The sequence below is a fragment of the Pieris rapae genome, chromosome 4, assembly GCF_905147795.1.
Source record: "Pieris rapae chromosome 4, ilPieRapa1.1, whole genome shotgun sequence".
Lineage (NCBI taxonomy): Eukaryota > Metazoa > Arthropoda > Insecta > Lepidoptera > Pieridae > Pieris > Pieris rapae.
This window is the reverse complement of record NC_059512.1, coordinates 79,735-102,793: the sequence shown is the minus strand read 5'-3', so window position 1 is coordinate 102,793 and position 23,059 is coordinate 79,735. Positions and strand designations below refer to the sequence as shown.

The 23,059-nt window shown below is 52.6% G+C and overlaps 1 protein-coding gene across 1 annotated transcript in view; it reads left to right on the top strand.

Moving 5' to 3' along the window:
- Positions 1–8,563: 8,563 nt before the first annotated feature.
- LOC123689158 overlaps positions 8,564–23,059 on the top strand; it is a 35,715-nt gene continuing 21,219 nt past the window's right edge. Inside the window, exon 1 of the mRNA XM_045628106.1 lies at positions 8,564–10,916. Within this exon, the coding sequence (XP_045484062.1) occupies positions 8,637–10,838 (2,202 nt within the window). The 5' untranslated portion in view covers positions 8,564–8,636 and the 3' untranslated portion in view covers positions 10,839–10,916. The remainder of the gene's footprint in view (positions 10,917–23,059) is intronic.

Here is a 23,059-nt window from a genome sequence, read left to right as displayed (position 1 = left end):
ATTCCCGGTGGACGTTTAGAGCACATTTTGCGGCACTTGCCCCGAAGCTCACCGCCACTGCAATGGCTCTTAGCCGGATTATGCCAAATCTAGGCGGGCCGAGCGAGGGGTGTCGTCGACTCTACTCCGGCGTCGTCAAGTCGCAAGCTATGTACGGGTGCCCAATATGGGCTGATAAGCTGTCCCGCAAGAACAAGCAGCTTCTGAGGCGTTATCAAAAACTAATGACGATTAAGGTTGCGCGAGCGTACCGCACGGTGTCATACGATGCCGTGTGTTTGATCGCAGGTTCCGCGCCCTGGCACCTCGAGGCTACCGCTCTGGCAGACGTCTATTGGCGCAGGGCTGATACGCGTGAAGCAGGGAGAGAACCGGACACAGAGACCATACGCTCCTGGCGCCTGGATGCCTGCCAGCGCGTGATACAAGACTGGAGAACCAACTTAGACAGGGCAGAGATGGGCGGATATACAATAAGTGCCATATTGCCCGTCCTAACCAAGTGGCTGGAGAAGAAGCGCGGCCCGTTATCCTTTCGTCTGGTGCAGGTCATAACAGGCCATGGCTGTTTTGGCAAATACCTCCACCGCATCAGACGGGAACCGACCCCTGCGTGCCACCACTGCCAAGGGGATAACGATGATGCCGCGCACACTCTAGCGGCTTGTCCGGCGTGGGCGGAGGAGAGGCGCCACCTGGTTGCGGCCTTCGGGACGGACCTGGGCTTGCCTGAAGTTATTAAGAAGGCGGTGGACGACCTTGACAAGTGGACCGTCCTAACAAGATTCTGTGGCGTGGTGATGCGGCTGAAGGAGGAAGCGGAGAGAGCCCGAGAATGTTAAAAAAAAAAAAAAAAATTAAATAAAAAAAATTAAAAAAATAAATAAATATATAAATCAATAAATAAAAAATAAAAAAAAAGTAATAAAAAAACAAAAAAAAAAAAAAAAAAAAAAAAAAAAAAAGAAAGGGCTTATTACTAGTGTGGTGTCGAGAGAGTAACAGAGAGTCGCGAAAGCGGCAGTCGCTAGACGGGGCGCGGTGAAAAGGCCTAGCTGTTACCCGCCCTCGTCTAATAGCGAACAGTGGGCCCTGGTGGTTTTAGTGGGTATGGGGTCATCGTATTTTACGGCCTTGACCCCCACACTCCCCGCGCCACTTAACAACTTGCCCAGGCGCGGGCGCCCGTAATCGGGTTTCCCCAGGTAAAAAAAAAAAAAAAAAGGTTAGGTTCCCCCCCTCCGCGGACGAATTTACCCGCGGCTCCTAGGCTTGTCGTGCCGGGGGGGCTTAGTACCTGGAACGATTGCAGCAATGCCGTCGTAAAGGGGAAGCAAATAAGGAGGTATAGGCTGGCCTTCACTTCGAAGGCTAGTCTCTGGAGAGGGCATCAGCGCCCAGCGGAAAAGATTTCCGTGAGCCCTTAGCAAGCTGGAGAGATCATTTGATCTCAAAGGTGAAACTGAGGGACTTTTACTTATTCGACGTTCCCGATTGGTGTTCTTTGGAGTGTGCCGGAGGCGGCCAGGGAGGGGGTCTGCTTCATAGCGCTACTGCGTACTTGACTCTGGGCCTCATCTGCTCTCGACTCTTTCTTTTCTAAGAAACGTGCTAGATGCGGTGTAGCTACATGCCACGCGAACTTGCGGGGTGCAAACAATAATCTCGGGAGAACCAATATTAAATCTGGTGTTGTTGTTGTCTTCTTGGGCCAAAGTGCAGTGGAACGATGGATAGCCAGCGGAACCGGCAATTATTGGATATACCTTTTGGCGATATAGTCAGCGTATAGCGGCGAACGCTCGAATACTCTTCAGCTTGTGATTGTTCTGTGTTCAATTGAAGGAGAGGCCTTATTGGGCAACAAGAGGAAGGAAACCTTGATACAAAAATCCCCTAACGTTCGGCGCTGATGAGCGTGGCGTCGGACACCTAATCCCCTCTATGAGGAATTGAGGTCGTTGACGGGCAGGTCAATGCCTAGCGCCAAAAAACAAAAAAAAAAAAAAAACGCGTCCCCGGTTCCCTCCGGAGTGACGGCGAGGACTCGCTACAGCTCGGGCACTCGGCTGCGGTACATGGGTCTTAAAGAGGGCCACAGGGGAGCGGCCCCTGGTCAAATAAAAGCAAGCATGAGTTCGAATACACGTTTAACTACCCCAGGTGGGTTAAATCCCACCCATGGCGATGCCATGGCTCAGCCCCACCGTACTCTGGGGGGGGGCAAAACTCATGAGGAAGAGAAGGATGAGGAGAGAAGAGTGGTAGGATGTGGTGATGTGAAGGAGAATACAAGGGACGGAGGCGAGATGTCTAACCGGAGTACGCCCGTCCCACTCAAAGATTGTAGAGTTATGCTGGTGCGAACTCCACTACCCACATTGAGTCCAAATAACAGCACAGGAGACCGTGAAGTTGAGGCCATTACTGCCATAGGAAAAAATGTCGGACGACAAGTGATGGAGGCCAGCCTGGAGACGAGCTGTGAGATGCTCAGCGCTGACGTATCGTTTACCTCCATCAACTCACCACATGTACAAGGGCGACCGGCGCGATTTTTTCGTCGGAAAAGAAGGAAGGAAGAATGCAGCTCTAGCGACGCTGGAACCCCTCACTCGACGAGAAAGTCGCGGGCTGCATTAAGTAAACTCCAACGAGTAGAACGGGAGAAGAGGGTTGAAGCAGAACTACTAGAGGCGACCCCCAGTCCCCCAACAAAAACTGGAAGCACAGCGCAAACCGAACGTCACGCTGATCCAAAGGTGAGGATTGAGGCCAGTCTCGCTGCAGTGGAAAAAGTCGCCCGACACTCGAGTAACCTGAAGGGCACTTTTGTCTCAGCGCTAAAACAGGCGGTAACCTCGATCCGTAGAGACGCCGAAGAGCTAGCTGACCGTACAGTCAGCGAGGAAACGAGGGCGCTCCGGAACGAAAATGAGAGACTTCGTGGACAGGTGGAAGCACTTCAAAAAGAAATGGCTGAGTTGAGAACCCTGATACAAGAGTGCTCAAGGAAACCGGTGCATAAAGAGCCATTACGGACTTCTTCACCATCTTCGCAGCTACCACAACTCTTAGCCGAGCTGGAAGGTCGTTTAATGAGGCAAATGGGCGAATGTCTTAGCGCGAGACTCGCAAACCTGGAGCCTCGATTAAATGCGGAACCGAAAATTCGGCCACCATTAGCCGCGGATCCGATTCCAATTGAGGACTCTACGACAAAGAGCATAGAAGAACACTCGATAGGGGAGAAGAGAAAATCTAGGAAAGGAAAGAAGCTGCGGGCACCTGATGCTAACAATGCACCCGATGCAGTAAGTGCGCAGATCCCACCAACCCAGAGCAACCCAGAGGCAAACTGCGAGCAAGAGTGGATAACAGTGCAAAGTAAGCGTAAACAGGCCAAGAATACCCCAACCGCTGCCATCGTAAAGCCCGTGGCTACGACTACTCAACGGCCACGAGCAAAGCTGAGAGCCCCGAGATCCACGGCCGTTGTGCTTACAATCACCGAAAAAGAACAGACCTACGCCTCTGTATTACGGGATGCAAAGGAAAAAATTAAACTAAGTGATTTGGGCATAGAAGCCGTCAAATTTAAGCGGGCGGCGACGGGAGCGGTGATACTAGAGCTACCCGGATCACGCAGTGGAGACAAGGCCGATGCCCTTGCTAGTAAACTGAAAGAAATCTATGCTAGCGGGGTGAGCGTGTCGAGGCCGGAGAAGTGTGCCGAGGTACGAGTGGCCGGCCTCGATGACTCTGTAACGTCGGACGATATCAAAAAGGCGATAGCGGAGATTGGGGGCTGCAACCGCGAACAAGTAATAGTGAGTGAGGTTCGGCCAGACAGAACTGGATTGTTTGGAGCCTGGGTTCGGTGTCCAATTCTTGCGGCCAAGAAAATCACCGAGGGACGACTACTCATAGGCTGGGTCGCAGCAAGGGTAACCTTACTGGAACGCAAGGAAATTAGGTGCTACCGGTGCCTTCAAAGTGGGCACGTAGCCAGCCGGTGCACGTTTGGCGCTGATCGTAGCAATCTCTGCTACCGCTGCGCACAACCAGGCCACCGGGCCGCGACTTGCGAGGGCAAACCCGTGTGCGTCCTTTGCACGGAAGCGGGCCGAAAGGCAGACCATCGGCTAGGGAGCGCTAAATGTCCGGCCCCTAGCGCCAAAGTTGCTAGAAGAGAGACGCCGCGGCACAACATGGTTCCGACCGGGTCCGCCCCACCGGACGGGGCAGCAATGCTTACAGATAAAATCGTAAATGCCTAGCACGGTACGGTTCCTCCAATGTAACCTCAACCACTGTGCCAATGCCCAGGATCTTCTGACACAAAGCATGGCACAGTGGTCCATTAATGTTGCAATGGTGTCAGAACCATATATCTCAGAGCTGAGGACCGCTTCAAATTGGATTGTGGATACGGAAGGCCTCGCAGCCGTTATACTCGACGGGGACCAGATGGCACTTGCGGGACCGCACCTAAAGGGTCGCGGGTGTGTCGCCGTCCGAGTCTCGGAGAATCTGGTAGTAATAAGCGCCTACTTTTCACCCAACAAGACACTCGCCGAGTTCGAGCGGTTTTTAGTCGAGATAGGCTCACTGGTAGATTGGGCCCGACCCCACGAGGTAATTGTCGCCGGTGACTTCAACGCAAAGTCGACTGCGTGGGGGACGCTGGATGACCGTGGACGAGGACAGGCCTTGTTACGATGGGCCGCAATGTACAATTTGACAGTATTAAATAAAGGCTCCGAGCACACGTGCGTACGCAGAGCGGGAGGCTCCATCGTTGATGTCACTTTTGCGAGTTCCTGTCTTGCTCGTCGCGTTGAAGATTGGGAGGTTATGACAAAGGTAGAAACACTGTCGGACCATAGATACATCCAATTCCGTATCCCTCCATTGTCGTCTGCTAGATCGGCTGAGCAGAGTCTCATTCCGTCTGAAATCGGCCCTAAATGGTCGCTGAGGTCGTTGGATAGAGTCGTGTTCGAAGAGGCGACAATAGTTAAGTCCTGGTGTTCCAGCCGCACTAATGCTGATATAGAAAGTGAAGTTCGGTGGCATGCAAAAGCGTTAGCAGACCTATCAGAGGCGTCAATGAGACGCGTACGAATTTTGAGGCCGAGGGATAAAGTTTACTGGTGGTCTGACGAACTAGCTGGTCTTCGATCAATCTGTGTGAGATCGCGGAGGATGTTTACGCGGTACAGGCGCCGACCGCTAGCACGTCGCAGTCAAGATGAAGAGGAACGGCTATACGTAGACTATCAAGCTGCAAAAAAGGATCTAAGGGTAGCAATAGCAAGGTCCAAAGAAAATGCTTGGAATGAGTTTCTTAACACGTTGCAACAAGATCCCTGGGGTCGCCCCTTTCGACTTGTAATGAGCAAATTGCGACCCCGGGCGCCGCCACTGACGTCCACCATGCAACCTTCGCTTCTTGACTCGGTGGTATCCACCCTGTTTCCACGTGGGAATGGGCGTACACCTACCCCAGCGCATCCGTACTCGATTCCAAGCGAAGAGTCAATACGCGTGACGCCTGAAGAATTAGAAGCAGCATTGGCAAAGGTCGCCGCTAAAAACACAGCTCCAGGCCCTGATGGCATTCATGGCAAGGTGTGGGCTCTCGCCCTTAAGGACAAAGAATTGGCGTGGAGGTTCTGCAGTTTGTTGACGCAAATCATGCAGAAGGGAGAGTTTCCCTCCGCCTGGAAGACTGGGAAATTAGTGCTGCTAAAGAAGCCCGGAAAAATCGAAACATCCCCTTCTGCTTACCGCCCAATCGTATTGTTGGATGAGGGTGGCAAAATCTTGGAGCGGATCATGGCTAAAAGAATAAATAGACATCTAGAAACCATCGGACCAGATCTGCACAGTGTTCAGTTTGGCTTCCGGCGGTCGCGGTCTACTGTGGACGCAATCGCAGAGGTGCGAGAAATCAGCGAGGAGACCACGGAGCAGGGTGGAGTTGTACTGGCGGTGTCCCTTGACATCGCCAACGCCTTCAACACCATTCCTCACGAGGCTGTTCTGCGAGGCTTAGTACATCATGGGATACCGTTATATCTCCAGAGGCTAGTAGAATCGTACCTGTGCGATCGTAAAATTGTGTTCCCGGGTAGGGATTCTTGGAGAAGCTACCGAGTCACATGTGGTGTACCTCAAGGGTCCGTTCTGGGGCCCCTGCTTTGGAATATAGGCTACAATTGCATCATTAAGACATCTCTGTCTATAGGTGTTAGGGTCATTTGTTACGCCGACGATACCTTGGTTGTGGCATCTGGCAGTTCCTACGTCGAGGCGAGCCGTCGCGTAACTGCTGGGGTAGCTCAAGTCGTAGCGCAGATAAGACACCTCGGGCTGCGTGTCGCGCTGGAGAAGTCCGAAGCGATCTGTTTTCACGGCCCGGGGCGAGCGCCTCCAGCGGGTGCGCACATCGTCGTTGCGGGAGTGTCCATCGAGGTAGGAAAATCCCTGAAATATCTGGGCCTAGTACTAGATTCCCGGTGGACGTTTAGAGCACATTTTGCGGCACTTGCCCCGAAGCTCACCGCCACTGCAATGGCTCTTAGCCGGATTATGCCAAATCTAGGCGGGCCGAGCGAGGGGTGTCGTCGACTCTACTCCGGCGTCGTCAAGTCGCAAGCTATGTACGGGTGCCCAATATGGGCTGATAAGCTGTCCCGCAAGAACAAGCAGCTTCTGAGGCGTTATCAAAAACTAATGACGATTAAGGTTGCGCGAGCGTACCGCACGGTGTCATACGATGCCGTGTGTTTGATCGCAGGTTCCGCGCCCTGGCACCTCGAGGCTACCGCTCTGGCAGACGTCTATTGGCGCAGGGCTGATACGCGTGAAGCAGGGAGAGAACCGGACACAGAGACCATACGCTCCTGGCGCCTGGATGCCTGCCAGCGCGTGATACAAGACTGGAGAACCAACTTAGACAGGGCAGAGATGGGCGGATATACAATAAGTGCCATATTGCCCGTCCTAACCAAGTGGCTGGAGAAGAAGCGCGGCCCGTTATCCTTTCGTCTGGTGCAGGTCATAACAGGCCATGGCTGTTTTGGCAAATACCTCCACCGCATCAGACGGGAACCGACCCCTGCGTGCCACCACTGCCAAGGGGATAACGATGATGCCGCGCACACTCTAGCGGCTTGTCCGGCGTGGGCGGAGGAGAGGCGCCACCTGGTTGCGGCCTTCGGGACGGACCTGGGCTTGCCTGAAGTTATTAAGAAGGCGGTGGACGACCTTGACAAGTGGACCGTCCTAACAAGATTCTGTGGCGTGGTGATGCGACTGAAGGAGGAAGCGGAGAGAGCCCGAGAATGTTAAAAAAATAATAATAATAATAATAAAAAAAAAAATAATAAAAAAAAAAAAAAATAATAAAAAAAAAAAAAAAAAAAAAAAAAAAAAAAAAAAAAAAAAAAAAAAAAAAAAAAAAAAAAAAAAAAAAAAAAAAAAAAAAAGAAAGGGCTTATTACTAGTGTGGTGTCGAGAGAGTAACAGAGAGTCGCGAAAGCGGCAGTCGCTAGACGGGGCGCGGTGAAAAGGCCTAGCTGTTACCCGCCCTCGTCTAATAGCGAACAGTGGGCCCTGGTGGTTTTAGTGGGTATGGGGTCATCGTATTTTACGGCCTTGACCCCCACACTCCCCGCGCCACTTAACAACTTGCCCAGGCGCGGGCGCCCGTAATCGGGTTTCCCCAGGTAAAAAAAAAAAAAAAAAAAAAAAAAAAAAGGTTAGGTTAGGTTCCCCCCCTCCCCCCCCCTCCGCGGACGAATTTACCCGCGGCTCCTAGGCTTGTCGTGCCGGGGGGGCTTAGTACCTGGAACGATTGCAGCAATGCCGTCGTAAAGGGGAAGCAAATAAGGAAGTATAGGCTGGCCTTCACTTCGAAGGCTAGTCTCTGGAGAGGGCATCAGCGCCCAGCGGAAAAGATTTCCGTGAGCCCTTAGCAAGCTGGAGAGATCATTTGATCTCAAAGGTGAAACTGAGGGACTTTTACTTATTCGACGTTCCCGATTGGTGTTCTTTGGAGTGTGCCGGAGGCGGCCAGGGAGGGGGTCTGCTTCATAGCGCTACTGCGTACTTGACTCTGGGCCTCATCTGCTCTCGACTCTTTCTTTTCTAAGAAACGTGCTAGATGCGGTGTAGCTACATGCCACGCGAACTTGCGGGGTGCAAACAATAATCTCGGGAGAACCAATATTAAATCTGGTGTTGTTGTTGTCTTCTTGGGCCAAAGTGCAGTGGAACGATGGATAGCCAGCGGAACCGGCAATTATTGGATATACCTTTTGGCGATATAGTCAGCGTATAGCGGCGAACGCTCGAATACTCTTCAGCTTGTGATTGTTCTGTGTTCAATTGAAGGAGAGGCCTTATTGGGCAACAAGAGGAAGGAAACCTTGATACAAAAATCCCCTAACGTTCGGCGCTGATGAGCGTGGCGTCGGACACCTAATCCCCTCTATGAGGAATTGAGGTCGTTGACGGGCAGGTCAATGCCTAGCGCCAAAAAACAAAAAAAAAAAAAAAACGCGTCCCCGGTTCCCTCCGGAGTGACGGCGAGGACTCGCTACAGCTCGGGCACTCGGCTGCGGTACATGGGTCTTAAAGAGGGCCACAGGGGAGCGGCCCCTGGTCAAATAAAAGCAAGCATGAGTTCGAATACACGTTTAACTACCCCAGGTGGGTTAAATCCCACCCATGGCGATGCCATGGCTCAGCCCCACCGTACTCTGGGGGGGGGCAAAACTCATGAGGAAGAGAAGGATGAGGAGAGAAGAGTGGTAGGATGTGGTGATGTGAAGGAGAATACAAGGGACGGAGGCGAGATGTCTAACCGGAGTACGCCCGTCCCACTCAAAGATTGTAGAGTTATGCTGGTGCGAACTCCACTACCCATATTGAGTCCAAATAACAGCACAGGAGACCGTGAAGTTGAGGCCATTACTGCCATAGGAAAAAATGTCGGACGACAAGTGATGGAGGCCAGCCTGGAGACGAGCTGTGAGATGCTCAGCGCTGACGTATCGTTTACCTCCATCAACTCACCACATGTACAAGGGCGACCGGCGCGATTTTTTCGTCGGAAAAGAAGGAAGGAAGAATGCAGCTCTAGCGACGCTGGAACCCCTCACTCGACGAGAAAGTCGCGGGCTGCATTAAGTAAACTCCAACGAGTAGAACGGGAGAAGAGGGTTGAAGCAGAACTACTAGAGGCGACCCCCAGTCCCCCAACAAAAACTGGAAGCACAGCGCAAACCGAACGTCACGCTGATCCAAAGGTGAGGATTGAGGCCAGTCTCGCTGCAGTGGAAAAAGTCGCCCGACACTCGAGTAACCTGAAGGGCACTTTTGTCTCAGCGCTAAAACAGGCGGTAACCTCGATCCGTAGAGACGCCGAAGAGCTAGCTGACCGTACAGTCAGCGAGGAAACGAGGGCGCTCCGGAACGAAAATGAGAGACTTCGTGGACAGGTGGAAGCACTTCAAAAAGAAATGGCTGAGTTGAGAACCCTGATACAAGAGTGCTCAAGGAAACCGGTGCATAAAGAGCCATTACGGACTTCTTCACCATCTTCGCAGCTACCACAACTCTTAGCCGAGCTGGAAGGTCGTTTAATGAGGCAAATGGGCGAATGTCTTAGCGCGAGACTCGCAAACCTGGAGCCTCGATTAAATGCGGAACCGAAAATTCGGCCACCATTAGCCGCGGATCCGATTCCAATTGAGGACTCTACGACAAAGAGCATAGAAGAACACTCGATAGGGGAGAAGAGAAAATCTAGGAAAGGAAAGAAGCTGCGGGCACCTGATGCTAACAATGCACCCGATGCAGTAAGTGCGCAGATCCCACCAACCCAGAGCAACCCAGAGGCAAACTGCGAGCAAGAGTGGATAACAGTGCAAAGTAAGCGTAAACAGGCCAAGAATACCCCAACCGCTGCCATCGTAAAGCCCGCGGCTACGACTACTCAACGGCCACGAGCAAAGCTGAGAGCCCCGAAATCCACGGCCGTTGTGCTTACAATCACCGAAAAAGAACAGACCTACGCCTCTGTATTACGGGAGGCAAAGGAAAAAATTAAACTAAGTGATTTGGGCATAGAAGCCGTCAAATTTAAGCGGGCGGCGACGGGAGCGGTGATACTAGAGCTACCCGGATCACGCAGTGGAGACAAGGCCGATGCCCTTGCTAGTAAACTGAAAGAAATCTATGCTAGCGGGGTGAGCGTGTCGAGGCCGGAGAAGTGTGCCGAGGTACGAGTGGCCGGCCTCGATGACTCTGTAACGTCGGACGATATCAAAAAGGCGATAGCGGAGATTGGGGGCTGCAACCGCGAACAAGTAATAGTGAGTGAGGTTCGGCCAGACAGAACTGGATTGTTTGGAGCCTGGGTTCGGTGTCCAATTCTTGCGGCCAAGAAAATCACCGAGGGACGACTACTCATAGGCTGGGTCGCAGCAAGGGTAACCTTACTGGAACGCAAGGAAATTAGGTGCTACCGGTGCCTTCAAAGTGGGCACGTAGCCAGCCGGTGCACGTTTGGCGCTGATCGTAGCAATCTCTGCTACCGCTGCGCACAACCAGGCCACCGGGCCGCGACTTGCGAGGGCAAACCCGTGTGCGTCCTTTGCACGGAAGCGGGCCGAAAGGCAGACCATCGGCTAGGGAGCGCTAAATGTCCGGCCCCTAGCGCCAAAGTTGCTAGAAGAGAGACGCCGCGGCACAACATGGTTCCGACCGGGTCCGCCCCACCGGACGGGGCAGCAATGCTTACAGATAAAATCGTAAATGCCTAGCACGGTACGGTTCCTCCAATGTAACCTCAACCACTGTGCCAATGCCCAGGATCTTCTGACACAAAGCATGGCACAGTGGTCCATTAATGTTGCAATGGTGTCAGAACCATATATCTCAGAGCTGAGGACCGCTTCAAATTGGATTGTGGATACGGAAGGCCTCGCAGCCGTTATACTCGACGGGGACCAGATGGCACTTGCGGGACCGCACCTAAAGGGTCGCGGGTGTGTCGCCGTCCGAGTCTCGGAGAATCTGGTAGTAATAAGCGCCTACTTTTCACCCAACAAGACACTCGCCGAGTTCGAGCGGTTTTTAGTCGAGATAGGCTCACTGGTAGATTGGGCCCGACCCCACGAGGTAATTGTCGCCGGTGACTTCAACGCAAAGTCGACTGCGTGGGGGACGCTGGATGACCGTGGACGAGGACAGGCCTTGTTACGATGGGCCGCAATGTACAATTTGACAGTATTAAATAAAGGCTCCGAGCACACGTGCGTACGCAGAGCGGGAGGCTCTATCGTTGATGTCACTTTTGCGAGTTCCTGTCTTGCTCGTCGCGTTGAAGATTGGGAGGTTATGACAAAGGTAGAAACACTGTCGGACCATAGATACATCCAATTCCGTATCCCTCCATTGTCGTCTGCTAGATCGGCTGAGCAGAGTCTCATTCCGTCTGAAATCGGCCCTAAATGGTCGCTGAGGTCGTTGGATAGAGTCGTGTTCGAAGAGGCGACAATAGTTAAGTCCTGGTGTTCCAGCCGCACTAATGCTGATATAGAAAGTGAAGTTCGGTGGCATGCAAAAGCGTTAGCAGACCTATCAGAGGCGTCAATGAGACGCGTACGAATTTTGAGGCCGAGGGATAAAGTTTACTGGTGGTCTGACGAACTAGCTGGTCTTCGATCAATCTGTGTGAGATCGCGGAGGATGTTTACGCGGTACAGGCGCCGACCGCTAGCACGTCGCAGTCAAGATGAAGAGGAACGGCTATACGTAGACTATCAAGCTGCAAAAAAGGATCTAAGGGTAGCAATAGCAAGGTCCAAAGAAAATGCTTGGAATGAGTTTCTTAACACGTTGCAACAAGATCCTTGGGGTCGCCCCTTTCGACTTGTAATGAGCAAATTGCGACCCCGGGCGCCGCCACTGACGTCCACCATGCAACCTTCGCTTCTTGACTCGGTGGTATCCACCCTGTTTCCACGTGGGAATGGGCGTACACCTACCCCAGCGCATCCGTACTCGATTCCAAGCGAAGAGTCAATACGCGTGACGCCTGAAGAATTAGAAGCAGCATTGGCAAAGGTCGCCGCTAAAAACACAGCTCCAGGCCCTGATGGCATTCATGGCAAGGTGTGGGCTCTCGCCCTTAAGGACGAAGAATTGGCGTGGAGGTTCTGCAGTTTGTTGACGCAAATCATGCAGAAGGGAGAGTTTCCCTCCGCCTGGAAGACTGGGAAATTAGTGCTGCTAAAGAAGCCCGGAAAAATCGAAACATCCCCTTCTGCTTACCGCCCAATCGTATTGTTGGATGAAGGTGGCAAAATCTTGGAGCGGATCATGGCTAAAAGAATAAATAGACATCTAGAAACCATCGGACCAGATCTGCACAGTGCTCAGTTTGGCTTCCGGCGGTCGCGGTCTACTGTGGACGCAATCGCAGAGGTGCGAGAAATCAGCGAGGAGACCACGGAGCAGGGTGGAGTTGTACTGGCGGTGTCCCTTGACATCGCCAACGCCTTCAACACCATTCCTCACGAGGCTGTTCTGCGAGGCTTAGTACATCATGGGATACCGTTATATCTCCAGAGGCTAGTAGAATCGTACCTGCGCGATCGTAAAATTGTGTTCCCGGGTAGGGATTCTTGGAGAAGCTACCGAGTCACATGTGGTGTACCTCAAGGGTCCGTTCTGGGGCCCCTGCTTTGGAATATAGGCTACAATTGCATCATTAAGACATCTCTGTCTATAGGTGTTAGGGTCATTTGTTACGCCGACGATACCTTGGTTGTGGCATCTGGCAGTTCCTACGTCGAGGCGAGCCGTCGCGTAACTGCTGGGGTAGCTCAAGTCGTAGCGCAGATAAGACACCTCGGGCTGCGTGTCGCGCTGGAGAAGTCCGAAGCGATCTGTTTTCACGGCCCGGGGCGAGCGCCTCCAGCGGGTGCGCACATCGTCGTTGCGGGAGTGTCCATCGAGGTAGGAAAATCCCTGAAATATCTGGGCCTAGTACTAGATTCCCGGTGGACGTTTAGAGCACATTTTGCGGCACTTGCCCCGAAGCTCACCGCCACTGCAATGGCTCTTAGCCGGATTATGCCAAATCTAGGCGGGCCGAGCGAGGGGTGTCGTCGACTCTACTCCGGCGTCGTCAAGTCGCAAGCTATGTACGGGTGCCCAATATGGGCTGATAAGCTGTCCCGCAAGAACAAGCAGCTTCTGAGGCGTTATCAAAAACTAATGACGATTAAGGTTGCGCGAGCGTACCGCACGGTGTCATACGATGCCGTGTGTTTGATCGCAGGTTCCGCGCCCTGGCACCTCGAGGCTACCGCTCTGGCAGACGTCTATTGGCGCAGGGCTGATACGCGTGAAGCAGGGAGAGAACCGGACACAGAGACCATACGCTCCTGGCGCCTGGATGCCTGCCAGCGCGTGATACAAGACTGGAGAACCCACTTAGACAGGGCAGAGATGGGCGGATATACAATAAGTGCCATATTGCCCGTCCTAACCAAGTGGCTGGAGAAGAAGCGCGGCCCGTTATCCTTTCGTCTGGTGCAGGTCATAACAGGCCATGGCTGTTTTGGCAAATACCTCCACCGCATCAGACGGGAACCGACCCCTGCGTGCCACCACTGCCAAGGGGATAACGATGATGCCGCGCACACTCTAGCGGCTTGTCCGGCGTGGGCGGAGGAGAGGCGCCACCTGGTTGCGGCCTTCGGGACGGACCTGGGCTTGCCTGATGTTATTAAGAAGGCGGTGGACGACCTTGACAAGTGGACCGTCCTAACAAGATTCTGTGGCGTGGTGATGCGGCTCAAGGAGGAAGCGGAGAGAGCCCGAGAATGGTTAAAAAAAAAAAAAAAAAAAAAAAAAAATATTAACAAAAAAAATACATAAGGGAGAAAAGGGGAGAGGGAAAAAAAAAAAAAAAAAAAAAAAAAAAAAAGGGCTTATTACTACTGTGGTGTCGAGAGAGTAACAGAGAGTCGCGAAAGCGGCAGTCGCTAGACGGGGCGCGGTGAAAAGGCCTAGCTGTTACCCGCCCTCGTCTAATAGCGAACAGTGGGCCCTGGTGGTTTTAGTGGGTATGGGGTCATCGTATTTTACGGCCTTGACCCCCACACTCCCCGCGCCACTTAACAACTTGCCCAGGCGCGGGCGCCCGTAATCGGGTTTCCCCAGGTAAAAAAAAAAAAAAAAAAAAAAAAAAAAAAAAAAAGGTTCCCCCCCTCCGCGGACGAATTTACCCGCGGCTCCTAGGCTTGTCGTGCCGGGGGGGCTTAGTACCTGGAACGATTGCAGCAATGCCGTCGTAAAGGGGAAGCAAATAAGGAGGTATAGGCTGGCCTTCACTTCGAAGGCTAGTCTCTGGAGAGGGCATCAGCGCCCAGCGGAAAAGATTTCCGTGAGCCCTTAGCAAGCTGGAGAGATCATTTGATCTCAAAGGTGAAACTGAGGGACTTTTACTTATTCGACGTTCCCGATTGGTGTTCTTTGGAGTGTGCCGGAGGCGGCCAGGGAGGGGGTCTGCTTCATAGCGCTACTGCGTACTTGACTCTGGGCCTCATCTGCTCTCGACTCTTTCTTTTCTAAGAAACGTGCTAGATGCGGTGTAGCTACATGCCACGCGAACTTGCGGGGTGCAAACAATAATCTCGGGAGAACCAATATTAAATCTGGTGTTGTTGTTGTCTTCTTGGGCCAAAGTGCAGTGGAACGATGGATAGCCAGCGGAACCGGCAATTATTGGATATACCTTTTGGCGATATAGTCAGCGTATAGCGGCGAACGCTCGAATACTCTTCAGCTTGTGATTGTTCTGTGTTCAATTGAAGGAGAGGCCTTATTGGGCAACAAGAGGAAGGAAACCTTGATACAAAAATCCCCTAACGTTCGGCGCTGATGAGCGTGGCGTCGGACACCTAATCCCCTCTATGAGGAATTGAGGTCGTTGACGGGCAGGTCAATGCCTAGCGCCAAAAAACAAAAAAAAAAACGCGTCCCCGGTTCCCTCCGGAGTGACGGCGAGGACTCGCTACAGCTCGGGCACTCGGCTGCGGTACATGGGTCTTAAAGAGGGCCACAGGGGAGCGGCCCCTGGTCAAATAAAAGCAAGCATGAGTTCGAATACACGTTTAACTACCCCAGGTGGGTTAAATCCCACCCATGGCGATGCCATGGCTCAGCCCCACCGTACTCTGGGGGGGGGCAAAACTCATGAGGAAGAGAAGGATGAGGAGAGAAGAGTGGTAGGATGTGGTGATGTGAAGGAGAATACAAGGGACGGAGGCGAGATGTCTAACCGGAGTACGCCCGTCCCACTCAAAGATTGTAGAGTTATGCTGGTGCGAACTCCACTACCCATATTGAGTCCAAATAACAGCACAGGAGACCGTGAAGTTGAGGCCATTACTGCCATAGGAAAAAATGTCGGACGACAAGTGATGGAGGCCAGCCTGGAGACGAGCTGTGAGATGCTCAGCGCTGACGTATCGTTTACCTCCATCAACTCACCACATGTACAAGGGCGACCGGCGCGATTTTTTCGTCGGAAAAGAAGGAAGGAAGAATGCAGCTCTAGCGACGCTGGAACCCCTCACTCGACGAGAAAGTCGCGGGCTGCATTAAGTAAACTCCAACGAGTAGAACGGGAGAAGAGGGTTGAAGCAGAACTACTAGAGGCGACCCCCAGTCCCCCAACAAAAACTGGAAGCACAGCGCAAACCGAACGTCACGCTGATCCAAAGGTGAGGATTGAGGCCAGTCTCGCTGCAGTGGAAAAAGTCGCCCGACACTCGAGTAACCTGAAGGGCACTTTTGTCTCAGCGCTAAAACAGGCGGTAACCTCGATCCGTAGAGACGCCGAAGAGCTAGCTGACCGTACAGTCAGCGAGGAAACGAGGGCGCTCCGGAACGAAAATGAGAGACTTCGTGGACAGGTGGAAGCACTTCAAAAAGAAATGGCTGAGTTGAGAACCCTGATACAAGAGTGCTCAAGGAAACCGGTGCATAAAGAGCCATTACGGACTTCTTCACCATCTTCGCAGCTACCACAACTCTTAGCCGAGCTGGAAGGTCGTTTAATGAGGCAAATGGGCGAATGTCTTAGCGCGAGACTCGCAAACCTGGAGCCTCGATTAAATGCGGAACCGAAAATTCGGCCACCATTAGCCGCGGATCCGATTCCAATTGAGGACTCTACGACAAAGAGCATAGAAGAACACTCGATAGGGGAGAAGAGAAAATCTAGGAAAGGAAAGAAGCTGCGGGCACCTGATGCTAACAATGCACCCGATGCAGTAAGTGCGCAGATCCCACCAACCCAGAGCAACCCAGAGGCAAACTGCGAGCAAGAGTGGATAACAGTGCAAAGTAAGCGTAAACAGGCCAAGAATACCCCAACCGCTGCCATCGTAAAGCCCGTGGCTACGACTACTCAACGGCCACGAGCAAAGCTGAGAGCCCCGAGATCCACGGCCGTTGTGCTTACAATCACCGAAAAAGAACAGACCTACGCCTCTGTATTACGGGAGGCAAAGGAAAAAATTAAACTAAGTGATTTGGGCATAGAAGCCGTCAAATTTAAGCGGGCGGCGACGGGAGCGGTGATACTAGAGCTACCCGGATCACGCAGTGGAGACAAGGCCGATGCCCTTGCTAGTAAACTGAAAGAAATCTATGCTAGCGGGGTGAGCGTGTCGAGGCCGGAGAAGTGTGCCGAGGTACGAGTGGCCGGCCTCGATGACTCTGTAACGTCGGACGATATCAAAAAGGCGATAGCGGAGATTGGGGGCTGCAACCGCGAACAAGTAATAGTGAGTGAGGTTCGGCCAGACAGAACTGGATTGTTTGGAGCCTGGGTTCGGTGTCCAATTCTTGCGGCCAAGAAAATCACCGAGGGACGACTACTCATAGGCTGGGTCGCAGCAAGGGTAACCTTACTGGAACGCAAGGAAATTAGGTGCTACCGGTGCCTTCAAAGTGGGCACGTAGCCAGCCGGTGCACGTTTGGCGCTGATCGTAGCAATCTCTGCTACCGCTGCGCACAACCAGGCCACCGGGCCGCGACTTGCGAGGGCAAACCCGTGTGCGTCCTTTGCACGGAAGCGGGCCGAAAGGCAGACCATCGGCTAGGGAGCGCTAAATGTCCGGCCCCTAGCGCCAAAGTTGCTAGAAGAGAGACGCCGCGGCACAACATGGTTCCGACCGGGTCCGCCCCACCGGACGGGGCAGCAATGCTTACAGATAAAATCGTAAATGCCTAGCACGGTACGGTTCCTCCAATGTAACCTCAACCACTGTGCCAATGCCCAGGATCTTCTGACACAAAGCATGGCACAGTGGTCCATTAATGTTGCAATGGTGTCAGAACCATATATCTCAGAGCTGAGGACCGCTTCAAATTGGATTGTGGATACGGAAGGCCTCGCAGCCGTTATACTCGACGGGGACCAGATGGCACTTGCGGGACCGCACCTAAAGGGTCGCGGGTGTGTCGCCGTCCGAGTCTCGGAGAATCTGGTAGTAATAAGCGCCTACTTTTCACCCAACAAGACACTCGCCGAGTTCGAGCGGTTTTTAGTCGAGATAGGCTCACTGGTAGATTGGGCCCGACCCCACGAGGTAATTGTCGCCGGTGACTTCAACGCAAAGTCGACTGCGTGGGGGACGCTGGATGACCGTGGACGAGGACAGGCCTTGTTACGATGGGCCGCAATGTACAATTTGACAGTATTAAATAAAGGCTCCGAGCACACGTGCGTACGCAGAGCGGGAGGCTCTATCGTTGATGTCACTTTTGCGAGTTCCTGTCTTGCTCGTCGCGTTGAAGATTGGGAGGTTATGACAAAGGTAGAAACACTGTCGGACCATAGATACATCCAATTCCGTATCCCTCCATTGTCGTCTGCTAGATCGGCTGAGCAGAGTCTCATTCCGTCTGAAATCGGCCCTAAATGGTCGCTGAGGTCGTTGGATAGAGTCGTGTTCGAAGAGGCGACAATAGTTAAGTCCTGGTGTTCCAGCCGCACTAATGCTGATATAGAAAGTGAAGTTCGGTGGCATGCAAAAGCGTTAGCAGACCTATCAGAGGCGTCAATGAGACGCGTACGAATTTTGAGGCCGAGGGATAAAGTTTACTGGTGGTCTGACGAACTAGCTGGTCTTCGATCAATCTGTGTGAGATCGCGGAGGATGTTTACGCGGTACAGGCGCCGACCGCTAGCACGTCGCAGTCAAGATGAAGAGGAACGGCTATACGTAGACTATCAAGCTGCAAAAAAGGATCTAAGGGTAGCAATAGCAAGGTCCAAAGAAAATGCTTGGAATGAGTTTCTTAACACGTTGCAACAAGATCCCTGGGGTCGCCCCTTTCGACTTGTAATGAGCAAATTGCGACCCCGGGCGCCGCCACTGACGTCCACCATGCAACCTTCGCTTCTTGACTCGGTGGTATCCACCCTGTTTCCACGTGGGAATGGGCGTACACCTACCCCAGCGCATCCGTACTCGATTCCAAGCGAAGAGTCAATACGCGTGACGCCTGAAGAATTAGAAGCAGCATTGGCAAAGGTCGCCGCTAAAAACACAGCTCCAGGCCCTGATGGCATTCATGGCAAGGTGTGGGCTCTCGCCCTTAAGGACGAAGAATTGGCGTGGAGGTTCTGCAGTTTGTTGACGCAAATCATGCAGAAGGGAGAGTTTCCCTCCGCCTGGAAGACTGGGAAATTAGTGCTGCTAAAGAAGCCCGGAAAAATCGAAACATCCCCTTCTGCTTACCGCCCAATCGTATTGTTGGATGAGGGTGGCAAAATCTTGGAGCGGATCATGGCTAAAAGAATAAATAGACATCTAGAAACCATCGGACCAGATCTGCACAGTGCTCAGTTTGGCTTCCGGCGGTCGCGGTCTACTGTGGACGCAATCGCAGAGGTGCGAGAAATCAGCGAGGAGACCACGGAGCAGGGTGGAGTTGTACTGGCGGTGTCCCTTGACATCGCCAACGCCTTCAACACCATTCCTCACGAGGCTGTTCTGCGAGGCTTAGTACATCATGGGATACCGTTATATCTCCAGAGGCTAGTAGAATCGTACCTGTGCGATCGTAAAATTGTGTTCCCGGGTAGGGATTCTTGGAGAAGCTACCGAGTCACATGTGGTGTACCTCAAGGGTCCGTTCTGGGGCCCCTGCTTTGGAATATAGGCTACAATTGCATCATTAAGACATCTCTGTCTATAGGTGTTAGGGTCATTTGTTACGCCGACGATACCTTGGTTGTGGCATCTGGCAGTTCCTACGTCGAGGCGAGCCGTCGCGTAACTGCTGGGGTAGCTCAAGTCGTAGCGCAGATAAGACACCTCGGGCTGCGTGTCGCGCTGGAGAAGTCCGAAGCGATCTGTTTTCACGGCCCGGGGCGAGCGCCTCCAGCGGGTGCGCACATCGTCGTTGCGGGAGTGTCCATCGAGGTAGGAAAATCCCTGAAATATCTGGGCCTAGTACTAGATTCCCGGTGGACGTTTAGAGCACATTTTGCGGCACTTGCCCCGAAGCTCACCGCCACTGCAATGGCTCTTAGCCGGATTATGCCAAATCTAGGCGGGCCGAGCGAGGGGTGTCGTCGACTCTACTCCGGCGTCGTCAAGTCGCAAGCTATGTACGGGTGCCCAATATGGGCTGATAAGCTGTCCCGCAAGAACAAGCAGCTTCTGAGGCGTTATCAAAAACTAATGACGATTAAGGTTGCGCGAGCGTACCGCACGGTGTCATACGATGCCGTGTGTTTGATCGCAGGTTCCGCGCCCTGGCACCTCGAGGCTACCGCTCTGGCAGACGTCTATTGGCGCAGGGCTGATACGCGTGAAGCAGGGAGAGAACCGGACACAGAGACCATACGCTCCTGGCGCCTGGATGCCTGCCAGCGCGTGATACAAGACTGGAGAACCAACTTAGACAGGGCAGAGATGGGCGGATATACAATAAGTGCCATATTGCCCGTCCTAACCAAGTGGCTGGAGAAGAAGCGCGGCCCGTTATCCTTTCGTCTGGTGCAGGTCATAACAGGCCATGGCTGTTTTGGCAAATACCTCCACCGCATCAGACGGGAACCGACCCCTGCGTGCCACCACTGCCAAGGGGATAACGATGATGCCGCGCACACTCTAGCGGCTTGTCCGGCGTGGGCGGAGGAGAGGCGCCACCTGGTTGCGGCCTTCGGGACGGACCTGGGCTTGCCTGAAGTTATTAAGAAGGCGGTGGACGACCTTGACAAGTGGACCGTCCTAACAAGATTCTGTGGCGTGGTGATGCGGCTGAAGGAGGAAGCGGAGAGAGCCCGAGAATGTTAAAAAAAAAAATAAAAAAAAAAAATAAAAAAAAATAAATAAAAAAAAAAAATATATATATAAATCAATAAAAAATAAAAAAAAAAAAAAATAAAAAAAAAAAAAAAAAAAAAAAGTAATAAAAAAAAAATAGAAAAAAAAAAAAAAAAAAAAAAAAAAAGAAAGGGCTTATTACTAGTGTGGTGTCGAGAGAGTAACAGAGAGTCGCGAAAGCGGCAGTCGCTAGACGGGGCGCGGTGAAAAGGCCTAGCTGTTACCCGCCCTCGTCTAATAGCGAACAGTGGGCCCTGGTGGTTTTAGTGGGTATGGGGTCATCGTATTTTACGGCCTTGACCCCCACACTCCCCGCGCCACTTAACAACTTGCCCAGGCGCGGGCGCCCGTAATCGGGTTTCCCCAGGTAAAAAAAAAAAAAAAAAAAAAAGGTTAGGTTAGGTTAGGTTAGGTTCCCCCCCTCCGCGGACGAATTTACCCGCGGCTCCTAGGCTTGTCGTGCCGGGGGGGCTTAGTACCTGGAACGATTGCAGCAATGCCGTCGTAAAGGGGAAGCAAATAAGGAGGTATAGGCTGGCCTTCACTTCGAAGGCTAGTCTCTGGAGAGGGCATCAGCGCCCAGCGGAAAAGATTTCCGTGAGCCCTTAGCAAGCTGGAGAGATCATTTGATCTCAAAGGTGAAACTGAGGGACTTTTACTTATTCGACGTTCCCGATTGGTGTTCTTTGGAGTGTGCCGGAGGCGGCCAGGGAGGGGGTCTGCTTCATAGCGCTACTGCGTACTTGACTCTGGGCCTCATCTGCTCTCGACTCTTTCTTTTCTAAGAAACGTGCTAGATGCGGTGTAGCTACATGCCACGCGAACTTGCGGGGTGCAAACAATAATCTCGGGAGAACCAATATTAAATCTGGTGTTGTTGTTGTCTTCTTGGGCCAAAGTGCAGTGGAACGATGGATAGCCAGCGGAACCGGCAATTATTGGATATACCTTTTGGCGATATAGTCAGCGTATAGCGGCGAACGCTCGAATACTCTTCAGCTTGTGATTGTTCTGTGTTCAATTGAAGGAGAGGCCTTATTGGGCAACAAGAGGAAGGAAACCTTGATACAAAAATCCCCTAACGTTCGGCGCTGATGAGCGTGGCGTCGGACACCTAATCCCCTCTATGAGGAATTGAGGTCGTTGACGGGCAGGTCAATGCCTAGCGCCAAAAAAAAAAAAAAAAACGCGTCCCCGGTTCCCTCCGGAGTGACGGCGAGGACTCGCTACAGCTCGGGCACTCGGCTGCGGTACATGGGTCTTAAAGAGGGCCACAGGGGAGCGGCCCCTGGTCAAATAAAAGCAAGCATGAGTTCGAATACACGTTTAACTACCCCAGGTGGGTTAAATCCCACCCATGGCGATGCCATGGCTCAGCCCCACCGTACTCTGGGGGGGGGCAAAACTCATGAGGAAGAGAAGGATGAGGAGAGAAGAGTGGTAGGATGTGGTGATGTGAAGGAGAATACAAGGGACGGAGGCGAGATGTCTAACCGGAGTACGCCCGTCCCACTCAAAGATTGTAGAGTTATGCTGGTGCGAACTCCACTACCCATATTGAGTCCAAATAACAGCACAGGAGACCGTGAAGTTGAGGCCATTACTGCCATAGGAAAAAATGTCGGACGACAAGTGATGGAGGCCAGCCTGGAGACGAGCTGTGAGATGCTCAGCGCTGACGTATCGTTTACCTCCATCAACTCACCACATGTACAAGGGCGACCGGCGCGATTTTTTCGTCGGAAAAGAAGGAAGGAAGAATGCAGCTCTAGCGACGCTGGAACCCCTCACTCGACGAGAAAGTCGCGGGCTGCATTAAGTAAACTCCAACGAGTAGAACGGGAGAAGAGGGTTGAAGCAGAACTACTAGAGGCGACCCCCAGTCCCCCAACAAAAACTGGAAGCACAGCGCAAACCGAACGTCACGCTGATCCAAAGGTGAGGATTGAGGCCAGCCTCGCTGCAGTGGATAAAGTCGCCCGACACTCGAGTAACCTGAAGGGCACTTTTGTCTCAGCGCTAAAACAGGCGGTAACCTCGATCCGTAGAGACGCCGAAGAGCTAGCTGACCGTACAGTCAGCGAGGAAACGAGGGCGCTCCGGAACGAAAATGAGAGACTTCGTGGACAGGTGGAAGCACTTCAAAAAGAAATGGCTGAGTTGAGAACCCTGATACAAGAGTGCTCAAGGAAACCGGTGCATAAAGAGCCATTACGGACTTCTTCACCATCTTCGCAGCTACCACAACTCTTAGCCGAGCTGGAAGGTCGTTTAATGAGGCAAATGGGCGAATGTCTTAGCGCGAGACTCGCAAACCTGGAGCCTCGATTAAATGCGGAACCGAAAATTCGGCCACCATTAGCCGCGGATCCGATTCCAATTGAGGACTCTACGACAAAGAGCATAGAAGAACACTCGATAGGGGAGAAGAGAAAATCTAGGAAAGGAAAGAAGCTGCGGGCACCTGATGCTAACAATGCACCCGATGCAGTAAGTGCGCAGATCCCACCAACCCAGAGCAACCCAGAGGCAAACTGCGAGCAAGAGTGGAAAACAGTGCAAAGTAAGCGTAAACAGGCCAAGAATACCCCAACCGCTGGCATCGTAAAGCCCGCGG